This window comes from Leptodactylus fuscus, chromosome 5, assembly GCF_031893055.1.
Source record: "Leptodactylus fuscus isolate aLepFus1 chromosome 5, aLepFus1.hap2, whole genome shotgun sequence".
NCBI classification, from domain to species: Eukaryota; Metazoa; Chordata; class Amphibia; order Anura; family Leptodactylidae; genus Leptodactylus; species Leptodactylus fuscus.
Genome location: NC_134269.1, coordinates 650,831 through 671,990, shown reverse-complemented (window position 1 = coordinate 671,990; position 21,160 = coordinate 650,831). Strand labels below are relative to the sequence as shown.

General features: G+C 41.7%; 1 protein-coding gene across 1 annotated transcript; it reads left to right on the top strand.

Annotated features, from left to right (window-relative positions):
* Positions 1-17,975: 17,975 nt before the first annotated feature.
* On the top strand, positions 17,976-18,920 carry LOC142204221 (olfactory receptor 5B21-like). Its single transcript, XM_075275531.1, has one exon. It carries the CDS (start codon positions 17,976-17,978, stop codon positions 18,918-18,920), a length of 945 nt encoding a protein of 314 aa, XP_075131632.1.
* The last annotated feature ends 2,240 nt before the right edge of the window (positions 18,921-21,160 follow it).

Here is a 21,160-nt window from a genome sequence, read left to right as displayed (position 1 = left end):
AAAAATAAGCTAAAATACAACATAGATCACTGAAAAATGATAATATCATTAATTACAAACGTGTACGTACCATTATAATACGGAAAGGGTAAAGTGAACCTATCCAGAACGCACTCCGTAATACACTGAAGTAAAGATGTATAAAGTTTCCACGATTCCCTTAACAAAGATGGTTGATTATGGTATGAGTTTGAATGTGCGCATGCTCCATGGTTCCCTTGGAGATCACAACAAATCTCCTGTGTTAACAAGGAAGTAATGTATAACATCCTGTGTAAAATGAAAAGGAGTGCACCAAAATAAAATAAAATGAACAGAAAACTATAAACAGAAAGAAGCAAAACAACAGAAAAGGAAAAGAAAAAATAAAAGTAAATTAAATACAGAATGAAAAAAGTGAAAAATAAAGAAAATTAAGGTGAGTGTGTAAGAAAATTAATAAATATAAGCTAAATCATTTCTGAGATTCATACCTAGGGGAGATCTCGTTTTGAGTTTCATGATCCAGGCTGCCTCTTTTATTCTGAGTTTATGAGTGCGATCTCCTCCTCGGATCATACATGGTACTCTGTCTATGGCCTTGAATGACAGAGAGGAGATGTCACCTTTATGTGCATTTAAAAAGTGTCTGGAAACCCCAGTGCTTTTAGACAAATTCCTACTATTAATATTCTGAATGTGTTCTGAAATTCTATGTTTAACCGAACGAATAGTGCTACCTATGTAGTTCATGTTGCATATTTTACAGCTGATCATGTAAACTACATAATCTGATGAGCAATTGAGAAATTCCTTGATTTTAAATTTTTTCTCTGATGTAGTGCCCATAAAGGTTGTGCTTTTGTCTACGTATTTGCAAACTTGACATCTGGGTAAACCACATTTGTAAAACCCCTGTAAATGTAACCAAGTTTCAGATTTTTGGATGGAATGATCAACAAACAAACTTGGAGAGAGATGGTTACCTATGGTTTTACCTTTCCTGGAGATATATCTACAGCCTGTAGACAACAAATTATACATGTCATCATCTTGTTTTAAAATTGATAAGTTGTTTTTTATGATGTTAACAATGTCATGATAATTGGTGCTAAAATTGGTAGAAAAATAAATCGAAGCACTACAATCTCCTCTTTCCAAGTCTTTTCTTTTGTTAGAGAATAGCAGGGTGTTACGATCAATTCTGGACGAGATGTTATTTGCCCGATTAATAGACCATGTAGGGTAACCCCGTTCTTTAAGTCGACTACTAACATCTTTAGAATGTTTCTGAAAAACATCTTCCTTGGAACATATTCTTTTTAAGCGAATTAATTCTCCCACTGGGAGCGCTTTTTTGGTGTGCTTTGCATGCATGCTGGTAGCATGAAGCAGACTATTTCCAGCTTGATCCTTCCGATAAACACATGTTTCAACTAAACCTGTGTTATTGTTGCCAAACAGAGTGACATCTAAAAAATTAATGGTGTTAATATGAAACTGATGAGTAAATTTTAAGTTGAAAGGGTTATCGTTAACATATTTGATAAAGTCACGGCACCCCTCCTCCATCCCCGACCACACAACAAGACCGTCATCAATATATCTCCCATACCAAATTATATTATGCATAAAAGGGTTATGATCACTGTAGATGTACTGACTCTCAAACCAAGACATGACTAAATTGGCTAGAGACGGTGAAAATTTGGCTCCCATCGGAACCCCTAAGGTCTGTAAATAAAATTGTCGATTGAATAAAAAATAATTGTGATGAAGTAAATATTCAATTACATCCAATATATATTCACAAACTTCATTTGAAAATTTGGAGAACCTGCGTAAGTGATCCGAGACGGCCTGAAGAGCTATGTGGTGGGGGATGGAGGAGTACAACGCCTCGACATCACAAGACATCCATCTATATTCCCCCCTCCACTGAAACCCATCAAACACTTTAAGCAACTCCTTGGTATCTTTAATGTATCCAGGAACTCTGGACACCAATGGCTGCAAAATTTTGTCAATCCACTGACATATTTTTTCATTTAAAGAATTGACACCTGATACAATGGGTCTCAGCGGAGGGGGGACCACCCCCTTGTGAATTTTGGGAAGCCCATGTAAAATGGGAATCATGGGAGTAATTGGTTTGAGATATTTCGCTTCTTTTTCTGTGAAAATACCAATACGCACACCCTCTGCAATCAGTCTGCTTAATACACCAGAAAAGGCATTAGTAGGGTCTGACTCAAGTGTTCTGTAAGTTTTGGTGTCTTCAAGGATAGAGTAAATTCCTTTTAAATAGTCTGCTGTATTAAGCACAACTATTTTGCCACCTTTATCGGCAGCTCTAATCGTTATGTTAGTGTTCTGATGTAATTTTTTAAGACTTAATCTTTCAATTTCAGTAAGATTGTCTGACAAAGGTATAGATGAAACACTATCATAAAGACGAACCAAATCTTTCTCTACAGCTGTTTGAAATTGATCAAATACTGTTGTTCTAGCAGTTAAAGGGTAAAATCGTGGATTCGATACATCTACTTTATAGTCTATATCTACAGTTGAATCATGGTCATTCTCATCTAAATTCTGTAAATTCAATAAACAACACTGTTCTTTAAATAGAAGATGTTCAAATTCATTAGAAACCCTGGTAGGAGTGATATCAAGCTGTGTACTTGCATTTAAAAAATGTTTTTTAACTACCAAGGTTCTAACGAATTTGTTAATGTCTAGAAGCGTGTCAAAAAGATCGAATTTCTCTGAAGGTACGTAATTTAAACCCTTAGACAAAAGTTGGTAATCTCCATCTGTTAATTCACAAACTGAAAGATTCAAGACATTGTCAAATTTAACATGTCCATTATATTTGTCATGAGACATAGTATCAAATCCATTAGAAACAAGAATGGATGAGGGCATGCTTGAAGATACATTCAAAGGAGCGAGGGTCGTCAAAAACAGTTAATTCTTGCGATACCGAGTTCTTCTTTTTATGTTTAAGACCCTTACTCCAAAAAGAACTTTAGAAAAAGACGCAGACGAGGAGGACTTAAACATAAAAAGAAGAACTCGGTATCGCAAGAATTAACTGTTTTTGACGACCCTCGCTCCTTTGAATGTATCTTCAAGCATGCCCTCATCCATTCTTGTTTCTAATGGATTTGATACTATGTCTCATGACAAATATAATGGACATGTTAAATTTGACAATGTCTTGAATCTTTCAGTTTGTGAATTAACAGATGGAGATTACCAACTTTTGTCTAAGGGTTTAAATTACGTACCTTCAGAGAAATTCGATCTTTTTGACACGCTTCTAGACATTAACAAATTCGTTAGAACCTTGGTAGTTAAAAAACATTTTTTAAATGCAAGTACACAGCTTGATATCACTCCTACCAGGGTTTCTAATGAATTTGAACATCTTCTATTTAAAGAACAGTGTTGTTTATTGAATTTACAGAATTTAGATGAGAATGACCATGATTCAACTGTAGATATAGACTATAAAGTAGATGTATCGAATCCACGATTTTACCCTTTAACTGCTAGAACAACAGTATTTGATCAATTTCAAACAGCTGTAGAGAAAGATTTGGTTCGTCTTTATGATAGTGTTTCATCTATACCTTTGTCAGACAATCTTACTGAAATTGAAAGATTAAGTCTTAAAAAATTACATCAGAACACTAACATAACGATTAGAGCTGCCGATAAAGGTGGCAAAATAGTTGTGCTTAATACAGCAGACTATTTAAAAGGAATTTACTCTATCCTTGAAGACACCAAAACTTACAGAACACTTGAGTCAGACCCTACTAATGCCTTTTCTGGTGTATTAAGCAGACTGATTGCAGAGGGTGTGCGTATTGGTATTTTCACAGAAAAAGAAGCGAAATATCTCAAACCAATTACTCCCATGATTCCCATTTTACATGGGCTTCCCAAAATTCACAAGGGGGTGGTCCCCCCTCCGCTGAGACCCATTGTATCAGGTGTCAATTCTTTAAATGAAAAAATATGTCAGTGGATTGACAAAATTTTGCAGCCATTGGTGTCCAGAGTTCCTGGATACATTAAAGATACCAAGGAGTTGCTTAAAGTGTTTGATGGGTTTCAGTGGAGGGGGGAATATAGATGGATGTCTTGTGATGTCGAGGCGTTGTACTCCTCCATCCCCCACCACATAGCTCTTCAGGCCGTCTCGGATCACTTACGCAGGTTCTCCAAATTTTCAAATGAAGTTTGTGAATATATATTGGATGTAATTGAATATTTACTTCATCACAATTATTTTTTATTCAATCGACAATTTTATTTACAGACCTTAGGGGTTCCGATGGGAGCCAAATTTTCACCGTCTCTAGCCAATTTAGTCATGTCTTGGTTTGAGAGTCAGTACATCTACAGTGATCATAACCCTTTTATGCATAATATAATTTGGTATGGGAGATATATTGATGACGGTCTTGTTGTGTGGTCGGGGATGGAGGAGGGGTGCCGTGACTTTATCAAATATGTTAACGATAACCCTTTCAACTTAAAATTTACTCATCAGTTTCATATTAACACCATTAATTTTTTAGATGTCACTCTGTTTGGCAACAATAACACAGGTTTAGTTGAAACATGTGTTTATCGGAAGGATCAAGCTGGAAATAGTCTGCTTCATGCTACCAGCATGCATGCAAAGCACACCAAAAAAGCGCTCCCAGTGGGAGAATTAATTCGCTTAAAAAGAATATGTTCCAAGGAAGATGTTTTTCAGAAACATTCTAAAGATGTTAGTAGTCGACTTAAAGAACGGGGTTACCCTACATGGTCTATTAATCGGGCAAATAACATCTCGTCCAGAATTGATCGTAACACCCTGCTATTCTCTAACAAAAGAAAAGACTTGGAAAGAGGAGATTGTAGTGCTTCGATTTATTTTTCTACCAATTTTAGCACCAATTATCATGACATTGTTAACATCATAAAAAACAACTTATCAATTTTAAAACAAGATGATGACATGTATAATTTGTTGTCTACAGGCTGTAGATATATCTCCAGGAAAGGTAAAACCATAGGTAACCATCTCTCTCCAAGTTTGTTTGTTGATCATTCCATCCAAAAATCTGAAACTTGGTTACATTTACAGGGGTTTTACAAATGTGGTTTACCCAGATGTCAAGTTTGCAAATACGTAGACAAAAGCACAACCTTTATGGGCACTACATCAGAGAAAAAATTTAAAATCAAGGAATTTCTCAATTGCTCATCAGATTATGTAGTTTACATGATCAGCTGTAAAATATGCAACATGAACTACATAGGTAGCACTATTCGTTCGGTTAAACATAGAATTTCAGAACACATTCAGAATATTAATAGTAGGAATTTGTCTAAAAGCACTGGGGTTTCCAGACACTTTTTAAATGCACATAAAGGTGACATCTCCTCTCTGTCATTCAAGGCCATAGACAGAGTACCATGTATGATCCGAGGAGGAGATCGCACTCATAAACTCAGAATAAAAGAGGCAGCCTGGATCATGAAACTCAAAACGAGATCTCCCCTAGGTATGAATCTCAGAAATGATTTAGCTTATATTTATTAATTTTCTTACACACTCACCTTAATTTTCTTTATTTTTCACTTTTTTCATTCTGTATTTAATTTACTTTTATTTTTTCTTTTCCTTTTCTGTTGTTTTGCTTCTTTCTGTTTATAGTTTTCTGTTCATTTTATTTTATTTTGGTGCACTCCTTTTCATTTTACACAGGATGTTATACATTACTTCCTTGTTAACACAGGAGATTTGTTGTGATCTCCAAGGGAACCATGGAGCATGCGCACATTCAAACTCATACCATAATCAACCATCTTTGTTAAGGGAATCGTGGAAACTTTATACATCTTTACTTCAGTGTATTACGGAGTGCGTTCTGGATAGGTTCACTTTACCCTTTCCGTATTATAATGGTACGTACACGTTTGTAATTAATGATATTATCATTTTTCAGTGATCTATGTTGTATTTTAGCTTATTTTTTATGTTTGTCTGTGTTGCTGTTCTCAATCTGTGGACATGCATTACTTACATGTGACCATGTGTATTTTAATTGGGAGGTTACTTCTTCCATCCACACCGGTCTGTAATTTAACATTCCTTGCATGCCCATATATTGAGCAACCTTTCAATTCACATTAGGCTACGACTAAGACACATCATGTGTCGAAACGCGTCAGTCAGTGTCTACTAACATCTGTTAGTTATTCAATGTAGCTCACTGTATAGCATATTCTATTTCTCAGAGGTTGCTTAAGAGACACTTGTGGATTTTTTAACTTTAAATTTCCAATTAAAAGTTATTTTTTATGAAAAAGGACGTTTATGCTGGAGTTTTACAATTTTTGAGAAGTTTCTGAATATCATTGAACATCTGTGGGATGATTTGAAGCGGGCTGTCCATGCTCGGCGACCATCTAACTTAACTGAACTTGAATTGTTTGTCCAAAATACCTTTATCCAGGATCCAGGAACTGATTAAAAGCTACAGGAAGCGACTAGAGGCTGTTATCTTTGCAAAAGGAGGATCTACTAAATATTAATGTCACTTTTCTGTTGAGGTGCCCATACTTTTGCACCGGTCAAATTTTGGTTTAATGCATATTGCGCATTTTCTGTTAGTACAATAAACCTCATTTCAATCCTGAAATATTACTGTGTCCATCAGTTATTAGATATATCAAACTGAAATGGCTGCTGCAAACACCAAAATATTTAGAACTAAAAATGATTAAGATTAATAGGGGTGCCCAAACTTTTTCATAGGACTGTATATACACTCACATCAGGTATTTCCATCTCCTGGAGAAGAAGATCTTTGTGTTCTTTGATTTCCTTGGAAATATTTTGTAAGACATCAAATAATAATGAAACACCGGTAAGAATGTGACGGAGAAGCCTGAGATGTAAAGATCCTGCGAGCCGTGCTTGGCCAGTAGATATGTAATTCATACAGTCACTACATATACATATATACACACAGATACAGTTAGAGAAACTTCTCCTTGGCACAACCTTCTCTCCGTTACCTCGAGCGTCTCCAGGGTCCAGGCATCAGAAATAGAAAACTTCTGAGATTTACAAATTCTCCAAAGACAAAGTTTTATCAGTAAGAAAGTAAAAGTTTGACTTTAAGAAAAAAAAGTTTCTGATTTTTGTGAAGCCAAAGCATTGGATATTGGAAGACAATGGTGGCTGCCATTAATGTCATGGAAGATGTTGAGGTTGGCAGATGAAGTTCTTTCCTTCCTCTCAGTTGGTTCTATCACTGTCCTAATCATTAGAGATGAGCAAACAGTAAAATGTCCGAGGTTCGATATTCGTTTTGAGTAGCCCCTCAATATTCGACTACTCGAATCGAATATCGAACCCTATTATAGTCTATGGGGGGAAAATGCTCGTTTCAGGGGTAGGCAACGTTCGATGAAATTATACTTACCAAGTCCATGAGTGAGGGTCAGGCTGGATCCTCCGAGAAGTCTTCTCCGTGCAGCGTCCCCACGGCATCTTCCGGCTCTGAATTCACTCTGACAGGCATCGGGCCTGGGCAGAGCCGACTGCGCGTGTCCACACTACAAGCGGACATGCACAGTCGGCTCTGCCCAGGCCCGATAACAGTCCGTGGAGTCTCATCTTCCTCTTGTTTGGTCGCAGCTGGACACGTATTGGGCAGCGATCTCCACAGTGGCCTCTTCTTCTCCCAGTAGGATGTAGAGTTTCCTCTTCTATCTGCAGATATGAAATCTGGGATGTGGGCAGAGAGTCTTTGGTAGTAGCCAGCCCTCACAGCTGAGTATTTGGTGCAGTGTAGCAGGAAGTGGGTCTGGTCTTCTAGGGCCCCCTGGTCACAGTGCTGGCACAGTCTCTTCTCCCGTGGCTTGTACGTCTGCCTGTATCGCCCCGTCTCTATCTCTAGGTTGTGGGCGCTCAGTCTGTACCGGCTCAGGGTCTGTCTGTGTTTGGGGTGGCGTATTCTCTCCAGGTAGGTGTTCAGAATGATAGCACCCTCTTCTGCATGGTGAGCCATAGGGGGAGTCTGCCTAGCTCTGCCCTGCAGGCCATGTTGGAGGTGTTGCGATGGACATGGAGGAGGTACTTGCAGAACTCCAGGTGGAAGGTCTCTGTTGGGCTGGAATCCCACTTTGACTGGTCTGGGTAGGTGGCTGGGCCCCAAATCTCACTGCCATAAAGAAAGATCGGTGCAATGACTGCGTCAAATATCTTCATAACATAATGGAAGACTTGGAACATTGCGGACAGTGCTGGGCACCGAGGCAGAAGAAAGACAGTAGACTATGACTGTGGCAACCCAAGGAATGGATGGTTTACCGTACCCAGAAACATTATCACCACCAGGGTCTGGACTCTCAGACTCATATACTGCAATTCTCTATTCCTGCATTGAGAGAGATGTTCTGCACTGTTTGGTCTCCAACTTCTCCTCGTCCTCCGTGTGCAGATGAGTTGAGTACAATGGTGGAGCCATTTGGCCTCTGTCTCTGTTCCCAGTGTCTCGGAGCAGTAGATGTCAAGAGGTGACGTCACTTACATTATATCTGCTTCTCCCTGAAGACTCCGGGGTGGACCAGAGACAGCAGAGAACAGAGGAACAGGGAACGGTGAGCTTTAAGTTTTTGGCGTTTTTTTTATCCATTGTACTGGAAGCAACTGGAGGAGGCAACATGTACTATGGAGGCAACTGGAGGGGGACAAGAAACTGGGGGTAGCTAGGGGGGTCAAATATACTACGGGGGACAAGAAACTGCGGGAAACTGAAGTGGGACAATATATACTGAAACTATGAGGGCAAAAGAAGGGGGGAAAGAAACTGGGGACAGTTGGGAGGACAGAAGACTATGGTGTACTGGAGGGGGGCAAGAAACTGTGGGCAGCTGGGAAGATAAAAGAAACTGTGGGGACACCTGGAGGGAGACAATATATAATGTGAGGGCAACTGGAAGGGGACATTATACTATCAAATCTCTGGGAGCCACTTTGGGGACAGGTGATTTCATGAGGTTGCACAAGGGGAGCAGGTGAATTTCTGAGAGTCCACTGGGTAAGCATTAGGGTTGAGCCGATCTTGAGATTTCAGGATCGATTTTAAAATCTGATTTCCGATCATTTTCCACCAGATCCCAATCGTGAAATTTGCTCAATCGCCGATCGGAATCCGATCTTTCCCGATCCCGATTGCTCCACCCTAGTCAATGCTTCTCTATGGGAAAAGTCACCTTTGGGGTTGAGCTGATCTTGAAATTTCAAAATCCGATTTCTGATCATTTTCCAGCCGATCCCGATCGCTCAACCTTAGTGAGCAGGTTAATTTTTGAGGGTCCATTGAGGGTCCATTATGTTATTTGGGGCCATGTGCAGGGGCATTTGACTGTGTGATATTATTGCCACTAAGGAGCCATTATAGTATGTGGGAAGGACAATATAATTTGGACAGGTTAGACATGTCTACGTGGTGGTGATTGGATGTGGACCTTTGATAGTATTTTAAGCCTGATTGTCAAGTATTTTCTGCCTCTTTCCTTCACATCATAAAAGAATCTAAATAAATCAGTGAAGATATCAGAAAAAGAAGTGTGGACCTCCAGGATTCTGGTCCATCCTTGGAAGGAATCTCCAAATGCCTGAAGACCCCTCAATCATCTGATCAAATAATAACATGCAAGTCTGCCCACCATAGACCATGCCGCCATCATACCGCCCAGGACAGAGACATGTTCTGTCCCCTGGAGGTGAGCGTACATCAATCCAAGAACAACAGCAAACGAACTGGTGAAGATTGTAAACATGGACAGAAATGTCAACAACAACTGTACGGTGTGTCCTACTGACACGGCATGAATGACCGCTCGGGAAGGAAGAAGTTCCAGCTCCAGGATTTTTCAGAATTGTCCTCTGGTCTGACGAAACTAAAATGGAAGTGCTTGATCATAATGTCCATGACTATGTGTAGAGGTAAAAGGTGGAGACTTGCCAGCCAAAGAAGACTATCCCAACCAGTGGCACGGTGGAACAACATCATGTTGTAGGGGAGCTCTGCTTCAAAATTAATGGCATTATGAGGAAGAAAAAGGTGGACATATTGAATCAAGTTCTGAAGACTAGAGATGAACAACCCAGATATTTCCAAAAATTTTAATTTCAGATGAATCCAAAATTTCGGGTTTTTTGTCTTCCACAAACCCCAGAGTATAATCATCGTAGGTCCAGGAGAGGTGCAGAAGAATAAGAGCAATTACTCGTACTCTCCATTACTGGTCCCCATTGAGACATCTGATCATTCTGACCTCCTTGCTGATGACAGCACCCCCAGGTCAATGTTGTGGCCTGTAAATGGGCCTCTCTGGGTGTTAGACACCCTCCACCACTCTCAGACTGATACGGCTATGTTCTGTATACACGGCTGTCACCTGTCACTGATATATTGGCCTCCGGGACCGGCTATGTTCTGTATACACGGCTGTCACCTCTGACTGATATATTGACCTCCGGGCCCGGCTATGTTCTGTATACACGGCTGTCACCTCTGACTGATATATTGACCTCCGGGTTGGGCTATGTTCTGTATACACGGCTGTCACTCCTGACTGATATATTGACCTCCGGGCCCAGCTATGTTCTGCATACATGGCTGTCACCTCTGACTGATATATTGACCTCCGGGCCCGGCTATGTTCTGTATACACGGCTGTCACCTCTGACTGATATATTGACCTCCGGGCCCGGCTATGTTCTGTATACACGGCTGTCACCCCTGACTGATAACTTGACCTCCGGGCCCGGCTATGTTCTCTATACACGGCTGTCACTCCTGACTGATATATTGACCTCCGGGCCGGGCTATGTTCTGTATACACGGCTGTCACTCCTGACTGATATATTGGCCTCCGGGCCCGGCTATGTTCTGTATACACGGCTGTCACTCCTGACTGATATATTGGCCTCCGGGCCTGGCTATGTTCTGTATACACGGCTGTCACCCCTGACTGATATATTGACCTCCGGGCCCGGCTATGTTCTGTATACACAGCTGTCACTCCTGACTGATATATTGGCCTCCGGGCCCGGCTATGTTCTGTATACACGGCTGTCACTCCTGACTGATATATTGGCCTCCGGGCCTGGCTATGTTCTGTATACACAGCTGTCATCCCTGATCGGTATATTGACCTCCGGGCCGGGCTATGTTCTGTATACACGGCTGTTATCCCTAACTGATATATTGACCTCCGGGCCGGGCTATGTTCTGTATACACGGCTGTCACCTCTGACTGATATATTGACCTCCGGGCCCGGCTATGTTTTGTATACATGGCTGTCACTCCTGACTGATATATTGGCCTCCGGGCCGGGCTATGTTCTGTATACACAGCTGTCATCCCTGACCGGTATATTGACCTCCGGGCCGGGCTATGTTCTGTATACACAGCTATCACCTGTGACTGATATATTGACCTCCGGGCCCGGCTATGTTCTGTATACACGACTATCACCTCTGACTGATATATTGACCTCCAGGTCCGGCTATGTTCTGTATACACGGCTGTCACCCCTGACTGATATATTGACCTCCAGGCCTGGCTATGTTCTGTATACACGGCTGTCACCCCTGACTGATATATTGACCTCCAGGCCCGGCTATGTTCTGTATACACGACTGTCACCTCTGACTGATATATTGACCTCCGGGCCCGGCTATGTTTTGTATACATGGCTGTCACTCCTGACTGATATATTGGCCTCCGGGCCGGGCTATGTTCTGTATACACGGCTATCACCTCTGACTGATATATTGACCTCTGGGCCCGGCTATGTTCTGTATACACGACTATCACCTCTGACTGATATATTGACCTCCGGGCCCGGCCCTTTCTCAAGTGCGTAACTAATTAGAAAATAGATAAAACAAGTATTCACTTCAACGTTTTTTTGGCCAGAGAAGCACTTAGGCCTAAGTTAAAATATACAATGAATTCAAAAAATAATAATACATGATTTATAAAATAATAGTAAAACAAATCTCATATACCAACCTTATCATTTAAAATATAAAAAAATCTATATATACATAATAACAAGTAAATGTGCCAAATCATCTCAATCTCATGATAGAAAGCCATTGCATATCAAACACTGATCGTTAGCATGCATCATTGTGTTGTTATTTATATCAATGTGGCTACCAATAATCCCTAGTTTACAACTACAGCAAAAAAAGGGGGAGCATAGAGAGTCTTACCTTCACACAAAGCTCGGTCAGTCTGGAAGATGTATACAAATTGTATGCCGTGTGCTCCTAGGTTTAAATATAGTGGAGCTCGTTTGGCTCCCTACATTCCTTGGAGTGTTGCCAGATGGTGCGATTCAGGTTGGAGAACATATATGTCCACGCAAAATATTAAAGCTACACAACAATGTGCTCTAAGTTGTAGCGCATACGTGACTCACGCGTGCGTGGTATATTTAGCATTACTAAGCGCATAGCTAAGTGCTCATACGTGATATGCATATTCGTGGTATGATTACCATTACGGAGCACGTGACTGAGTGCTCATGCATAATTCGCGCATGCGTGGTGTATTTAACATCGCGGGACACATGACTAAGCGCTCATATGGTAAATAAAAGGTATTGATGTTTTTTCGGATTTCTCCCTAATATTACAAATGAATTGGAGCAACTCATAATGAAAACAATTGTTCCAAAAAACAACAGATATAATGGTGGAAAGAAAATGTTCCTTTTGGACAATTCCGCCGCATCAGACGGAATTGTACTAATGATGCAGATTTTCAGACTCAGAGTATGGTTCTCTCTGATAGGTTTAGAGAAAAAGGCTACCCTAATAAACTGATCAAAGCAGCTTGCTCTAGAGCCAGTCAATTAAAACAAACAGAATGTCTAGTTCCAAAATGTACCTCAACCTCTAAGAACTATGACATAAATTTTATTACAGCTTTTAGCTCGTCCCAGCAACATATAAAGGATATAATTAGTAAATATTGGCCAGTCTTATCTAACGATCCCTTTCTTAAGAAAGTTCTTCCCGCAAAACCAGGTTTTACATTTAGAAGGGCAAGAACTTTGAAAAGTTTAATAGCCCCTAGTAAACTACGTTCTTCAAAACCAACTGTCCTGACGACAAACACATTGCCTAAAGGAAGCTTTTGCTGCAATCGTAATAGGTGTAAATGCTGTAAATCCATTAAGAATGGAATTGGTGAAGTTAGCAGCTTTACCACAAACGAAGTCTTTAAATTGAGACATCATTTGGATTGTACATCTACCTTTGTTATTTATTTACTGGAGTGCCCTTGTAGCCTCCAGTATATTGGTAGAACTACTCGACAATTGAGTGAACGTCTCAATAAACATCGCTCGAATGTTCTAAACGGATATACTAAACATAGCGTTTCACGACACGCAGCTGAACATCATAACAAAAGCTTTAGTGGTTTCACTGTAACACCCATCGATTGGATCCCTCCTGGAATTACAGATAGGCATGGTACATTAAATAAGAGAGAAATGTTTTGGTTATTTAAGTTTAATACATTACATCCTTTTGGTCTTAATATAGCTTCAGAAGACGTTAATAAATAAATAAATGTATGTAATCCAATCTTTAATCTAACTCCATATCTTACTTTTTGTCCCCTATGTGTTTGATTTTAGGTATTTAATGTATTTTCCCTCCAAATACCTAAAGAGTTTATCTACTCCTATCCCAAATATGTATTCAAAAATATAGTTGGAGATTTAGCTCTTTATTACTTTTGCACTTTTAAGGACCATCAATACTTCTTACCCAAATGTAATCACATAGTAATAAGGTCTACATTGTTTAATCATTATATATGTGCTGAAAATATATAAGTCCCAGTCTGTAGCATGTGTGTATGTGTGTGTATGTGTGTGTATGTATGTGTATGTATGTATGTGTGTGTGTATGTATGTATGTATGTATGTATGTATGTATGTATGTATGTATGTATATATATATATATGTATATATATATGTGTGTGTGTGTGTATGTATATATGTGTATATATGTGTTTATATGTATGTATATATATTTTTTCTTACTATATCTGTTGTTTTTTGGAACAATTGTTTTCATTATGAGTTGCTCCAATTCATTTGTAATATTAGGGAGAAATCCGAAAAAACATCAATACCTTTTATTTACCATATGAGCGCTTAGTCATGTGTCCCGCGATGTTAAATACACCACGCATGCGCGAATTATGCATGAGCACTCAGTCACGTGCTCCGTAATGGTAATCATACCACGAATATGCATATCACGTATGAGCACTTAGCTATGCGCTTAGTAATGCTAAATATACCACGCACGCGTGAGTCACGTATGCGCTACAACTTAGAGCACATTGTTGTGTAGCTTTAATATTTTGCGTGGACATATATGTTCTCCAACCTGAATCGCACCATCTGGCAACACTCCAAGGAATGTAGGGAGCCAAACGAGCTCCACTATATTTAAACCTAGGAGCACACGGCATACAATTTGTATACATCTTCCAGACTGACCGAGCTTTGTGTGAAGGTAAGACTCTCTATGCTCCCCCTTTTTTTGCTGTAGTTGTAAACTAGGGATTATTGGTAGCCACATTGATATAAATAACAACACAATGATGCATGCTAACGATCAGTGTTTGATATGCAATGGCTTTCTATCATGAGATTGAGATGATTTGGCACATTTACTTGTTATTATGTATATATAGATTTTTTTATATTTTAAATGATAAGGTTGGTATATGAGATTTGTTTTACTATTATTTTATAAATCATGTATTATTATTTTTTGAATTCATTGTATATTTTAACTTAGGCCTAAGTGCTTCTCTGGCCAAAAAAACGTTGAAGTGAATACTTGTTTTATCTATTTTCTAATTAGTTACGCACTTGAGAAAGGGCAGGTGTGCCCGAAACGCGGCGATTTTTTAGCGTTGTGCATCATTGTCTTTTTGAATAAAATCCTGTTGTGACCTGAGAGCGCCGTCTTTCCATTTCATTGAAAATATATCAGTCAGAGGTGACAGCCGTGTATACAGAACATAGCCGGGCCCGGAGGTCATTATACCAGTCAGGGGTGACAGCCGTGTATACAGAACATAGCCGGGCCCGGAGGTCATTATATCAGTCAAGAGTGACAGCTGTGTATACAGAACATAGCCGGGCCGGAGGCCAATATATCAGTCACAGGTGATAGCCATGTATACAGAACATATCCCGGCCCGGAGGTCAATATATCGGTCAGAGGTGACAGCCGTGTATACAGAACATAGCCGGGCCCGGAGGTCATTATATCAGTCAGAGGTGACAGCCATGTATACAGAACATAGCCGGGCCCGGAGGTCATTATATCAGTCACGGGTGATAGCCATGTATACAGAACATAGCCGGGCCCGGAGGTCAATATATCAGTCAGAGGTGGCAGCCATGTATACAGAACATAGCCGGGCCCGGAGGGCAATATATCAGTCAGAGGTGGCAGCCATGTATACAGAACATAGCCGGGCCCGGAGGGCAATATATCAGTCAGAGGTGGCAGCCATGTATACAGAACATAGCCGGGCCCGGAGGGCAATATATCAGTTAGAGTGACAGCCATGTATACAGAACATAGCCGGGCCCGGAGGTCAATATATCAGTCAGAGGTGGCAGCCATGTATACAGAACATAGCCGGGCCCGGAGGGCAATATATCAGTTAGAGTGACAGCCATGTATACAGAACATAGCCGGGCCCGGAGGTCAATATATCAGTCAGAGGTGGCAGCCATGTATACAGAACATAGCCCGGCCCGGAGGCCAATATATCAGTCAGGGGTGACAGCCGTGTATACAGAACATAGCCGGGCCCGGAGGGCAATATATCAGTCAGAGTGACAGCCATGTATACAGAACATAGCCGGGCCCGGAGGTCAATATATCAGTCAGGGATGACAGCCGTGTATACAGAACATAGCCGGGCCCAGAGGTCAATATATCAGTCACTGGTGACAGTCGTGTATACAGAACATAGCCGGGCCTGGAGGTCAATATATCAGTCACAGGTGATAGCCGTGTATACAGAACACAGCCCGGCCCGGAGGTCATTATATCAGTAAGGGGTGACAGCCGTGTATACAGAACATAGCCGGGCCCGGAGGTCATTATATCAGTCAGAGGTGACAGCCATGTATACAGAACATAGCCGGGCCCGGAGGTCATTATATCAGTCAGGGGTGACAGCCATGTATACAGAACATAGCCGGGCCCGGAGGTCAATATATCAGTCAGAGGTGGCAGCCATGTATACAGAACAGGCCCGGCTATGTTCTGTATACACGACTGTCACCAGTGACTGATATATTGACCTCTGGGCCCGGCTATGTTCTGTATACACGGCTGTCATCCCTGACTGATATATTGACCTCCGGGCCCGGCTATGTTCTGTATACATGGCTGTCACTCTGACTGATATATTGCCCTCCGGGCCCGGCTATGTTCTGTATACATGGCTGCCACCTCTGACTGATATATTGACCTCCGGGCCCGGCTATGTTCTGTATACATGGCTATTAGAAGATAATACAGATAATAATAGTAGACACAACAGTAAATCCTCCGGAGACTCCAGACGAGACTAATAGATATAATTACAGTGACTGCAGTAATTACATTGTGGCCCCCGCCATCCTCCTCACAGGGGCCCCAGGGATCACACACTGACATACTCAGATAATGAGCGGAGTTATATAAAGATGTAGAGTCACAGACGCCGGGATTATTGCCGATCTATTGTGTGACGTCTACTGTCAGACAGGTGAGAATCCATCCAGGGACCGGCATCAGCCGAGTGACTATGAGATCCGCAGTGTGAACACATCTCTATCCTGTGCCTGTTATTACATGTAGGTGTTTCCTTAGACCTTATTCCTTATTCACAATGAGCTGCTTCTTTTCCCATGTCTTCAGATGTCTTGATTTAGACCTGTTCCCAGTATGGACTCGCTACTGTCTCCACCACACAGGCACATCTAGCTCAGGTCCACACATTATACGTAGACTTCTATGGTGGTAGAGTCAATGCTCAACGAGAAGAGGAGGATCCTTCCAATATTTCACATCTTTGACCCCAAATCTTTGAAGTTGGGTAATCCTATAATGGTGGGGATCCCAAAGCCTAAATCCTCACCAATGAAAGATTATCACATGTCTCTAATATTGTAGGACATATCAGGCTCAGACCAAGGCTTCTTTTCCAGCCATGAAGGACCCATTCAGCCAAGTCCTATATTTTATATTTTGAGGGCCACCTACCTCCCTTCTCTGGGACATATTTTGGAAGCTTTTTAAGTCAGTCCATCCACACATTCCCTCAGAAATAGCCGTATATTTGCTCGTAAGAGTATATGACGGGTATATGACCAGTTGTTGTCCTTCCCTTTGCCAAATGAACTCCATTTTTGGATCTATTTTCAATAAGGAAATAATTAGTGATAATCATCCAAGGAACCAACTGGCCAACACAAGTCTATGAACAGGGGTACAGCCATAGAGTGTAGAAGTCTAGGCCGGACCACAATACCTGAGGGGGCCCAAATGTTCTCTATTACATTTCTCCATTGGGTCCTCGAGCTTTATTTACACCTCTACCTATAACCAAGTTTATTCTGGCAGCAACAGCAACACTGAAGCAATGGGACAAAGAACATGGATGTACATGAAGACTGGTCACAATGGTGGAGGGCAGTATAATGCATAGACTAAGGTGGGTTCAGTAACAATAGAACACATTTATCATGGCTCATGGACACTTGGCCAACTGTCTTGGTCTACTCTCAGTTACTTATGTCTATATCTATCACTGGTTTTACCTTCACAGGGTAAGATCCAATTCGAACAAAATGAACATGACCCAAGTGACAATGTTTGAGTTTTCTGGACTGACCCAGGATCCAAAACTGTCCATCGTTCTCTTGATATTCTTCCTGCTGGTATATTTTATTACTGTGGTTGGTAATGTTGGGTTGTTCACCATTGTCTATAAGACGTCCACCCTCCACACTCCCATGTATTACTTCCTCAGTTACCTCTCGGTGGTGGACCTCTTCTACTCTTCAACAATTACCCCCAAGATGATTGCTGATCTTATCTCTGTTAAGAAGGCCATCTCCTTCAGTGGTTGTGCCCTCCAGTTCTTCTTCTTTACCATGTTTTCAACTATAGATGTTCTTCTCCTCTCGAACATGTCCTATGACCGCTATGTGGCCATCTGCTACCCTCTACATTATGGGTCCATAATGACACAACCTAAATGTTTGCTTCTAGGAATTTTTGCCTTTTCTTTTAGCATTTTGCCATCTTCAGTGCACACCAACTGTATATTCAACCTTCAATATTGTGGCCCAAACCTCATTGACCATTTCTACTGTGACATCCCGTCAGTGCTGAGGCTGTCCTGCTCTAAGACCTTCACCTGTGAAATGGTTAGTCTTTTGTTTGTAGGAATTTATGGTGTAGGCTCAATGGCCACCATACTGGTGTCCTACATCTATATCTTGGTGGCCATTCTACATATAAAGTCTACTAAGGGCAGACAGAAAGCCTTCAGCACCTGCTCCTCACACGTCATCTGCGCCTCCATCTTCTACGTCTCCGTGTTCCTCACTTACTTACGTCTTCCTTCTGAGCACTTTCAGAAACAAGACAAGGTGGCTTCTGTATTTTATGCCGTCATAACCCCGATGCTAAATCCTCTGATCTACAGCCTGAGGAACCAAGAGGTAAAATCAGTCATTGTAAAGGCATTGAGCTACCTTAGAGATGTGACGATGAAAGAAGCTAAGTGATGTTTGATATCAAGACAAGGACAAGTGAAAGCCATCTCCAAGGTTAAATGTTGATAGTTTCAGTGCCATAAATAAAACTTCTTGGCCATAGAGCTTAAGAACATTGAGGGATATTATATAGCAATGTATTGTATATGGTTCTTGAGATCCAATGTAAGAAAAGACCCAAATCTCAGGACACTGACTGTGTGAGGTACATGTATGGCCATGATGTAGATAAGTTATGGGTCTTCTATGTATTCCAATAAAGATAAGGACATCTTACCATACTTATGACAATCATCACATCTACACTGCACGCGGCACTGATATTACTCAGTGGGTTCATTGTTTTGGGCTTCATATACAAAGTCTTGGGGAAGAGCTGATATTGTAAATCTATGAAGCCTATGTTGTGGCCGCTGAGCATATTAGGGCTGATGTCCATCATCATGATTAACCTTTTCCTTCCATCTATTCTTCTTGGTACTTGCAGACAGATTGTGAAGGAACTCAGGGGGGTTGTTGCAGGCATCTTAGAGAACTAGGTGTAGAATATCTGTGGATGTTGCTTGCTCAGGTCCTTTCAATATCTGGCCACAAGCAGAAGGCAGGTCCCCAGATAGAAGGTGACAGGAAGTGGCTTAACGACCTTAATCTATTCTTCAATAGATTCAACTCCAACCCAACTCTCCCTTCACCAGCCTGACAGTCAACCTTCCCCCCCCTCTCACACCAAGACCCCACACCCATGGACTTGCAGTCAATTTCCATCTGACTATTTGACCCTTAATGAGTCCCAATTGTGTAGGGAAATCAAGAGGATTAAAGCAGACAAGGTCGAAGGACCTGATGGTATAAGCACAAGAGTTCTCAAAATGTGCGGTGGCCAGTGGTGCGGTGTTATTCCGTACATGTAAAATATCAGTCTAAAGCTGGGAGTGATACCTCAACTGTATAAGAAACCCAAAGAAAACCAACCCAATGGGCTACCTTGGCTACCGACCTGTAGCACTAACATCCCACCTGATGAAGGTCCTAGAGAGACTGGTCTTGACACACCTACACCCCCCTCCAGTTTGCCTATCGGCCGGGCATTGGGGTAGATGATGCCATCATCCACCTTCTACATAGAGCTCTCTCTCACCTGGAGAAACCCGGGAACACTGTGAGAATAATGTCCTGTGATTTCTCCGGAGCTTTTACCACCATCAGCCAGGACTACTGAGGGAGAAGCTGAACCTTGGTGGAGGGACCATCACCTGTCCAACTGGATCCTAGACTACCTGACAACCCACCCTCAGTATGTGAGAGCCCAGGACTGTGTGTCTGACACTGTGATCTGTAGTACGGTGGCACCACAAGGTCCAGTTCTTGACCCATTTCTCTTCACACTGTACACTGCTGACTTTAGGCACAACTCATCCAGCTGTTACTTACAGAAGTACTCCGATGACTCTGCTATAGTCGGCCTTATCACTGATGGCGATGATAGGGAATACAGAGACTTAAACCAGGATTGTGTGGACTGGTGCCAGCAGAACCAGCTCAGGATTAATGCTGGGAAGACCAAGGAGATGGTGGTGAACTTTAGTAAATGGAGAAGTGCTCCGACCCCGGTGGAGATCCAAGGGATACATTGAGATAGTCAGGACCTATAAGTATCTGGGCGTGCTCCCCAATAATAAACTAGACTGGGCTGATCACCTGGAGGCGCTGCACAGAAAGGGCCACAGCAGACTCTACCTGCTCAGGAGGCTGAGGGCCTTCAGAGTCCAGGGGCCACTTCTTAGGACCTTTTTCAACTCTGTGGTAACTTCAGCCATCTTTTTCGATGTGGTCTGCTAGGGAAGTAGCATATCAGCCAGGGACAGAAATAGACTTGACAGGCTGATCAGGAGGGCCAGCTCTGTCCTGGGGAGCCCCTTGGACCCAGTACAGGTGGTGGGTGACAGAAGGACACTGTCCATGGTGAGCTCCATGCGGGAGAACAAATCCCACCCCATGTATGAGACCTTGATGGGACTTGGCAGCACTGTAAGTGACCAAATGCTTCACCCCAAGTGTGAGAAGGAGCTATCGCAGGTCCTTCCTCCCAACCGTGGTCAGGCTGTATAATCTGCATCAGACCGAGTGACGATCACTACGCACAGAGAACTAAGTGACCCTGAGGTCTTCCTTCTTTCTCTTCCGTTCCTTAGCTGCTATGGACTCCTAGTATATCTTCTCTTCTCAGCTTATGTGTGTCTACGTCTGTATTA

Coding starts and splice junctions, on each gene's coding strand:
- LOC142204221 (XM_075275531.1), top strand. CDS start 17,976: ATGAACATGACCCAAGTGACAATGTTTGAGTTTTCTGGACTGACCCAG.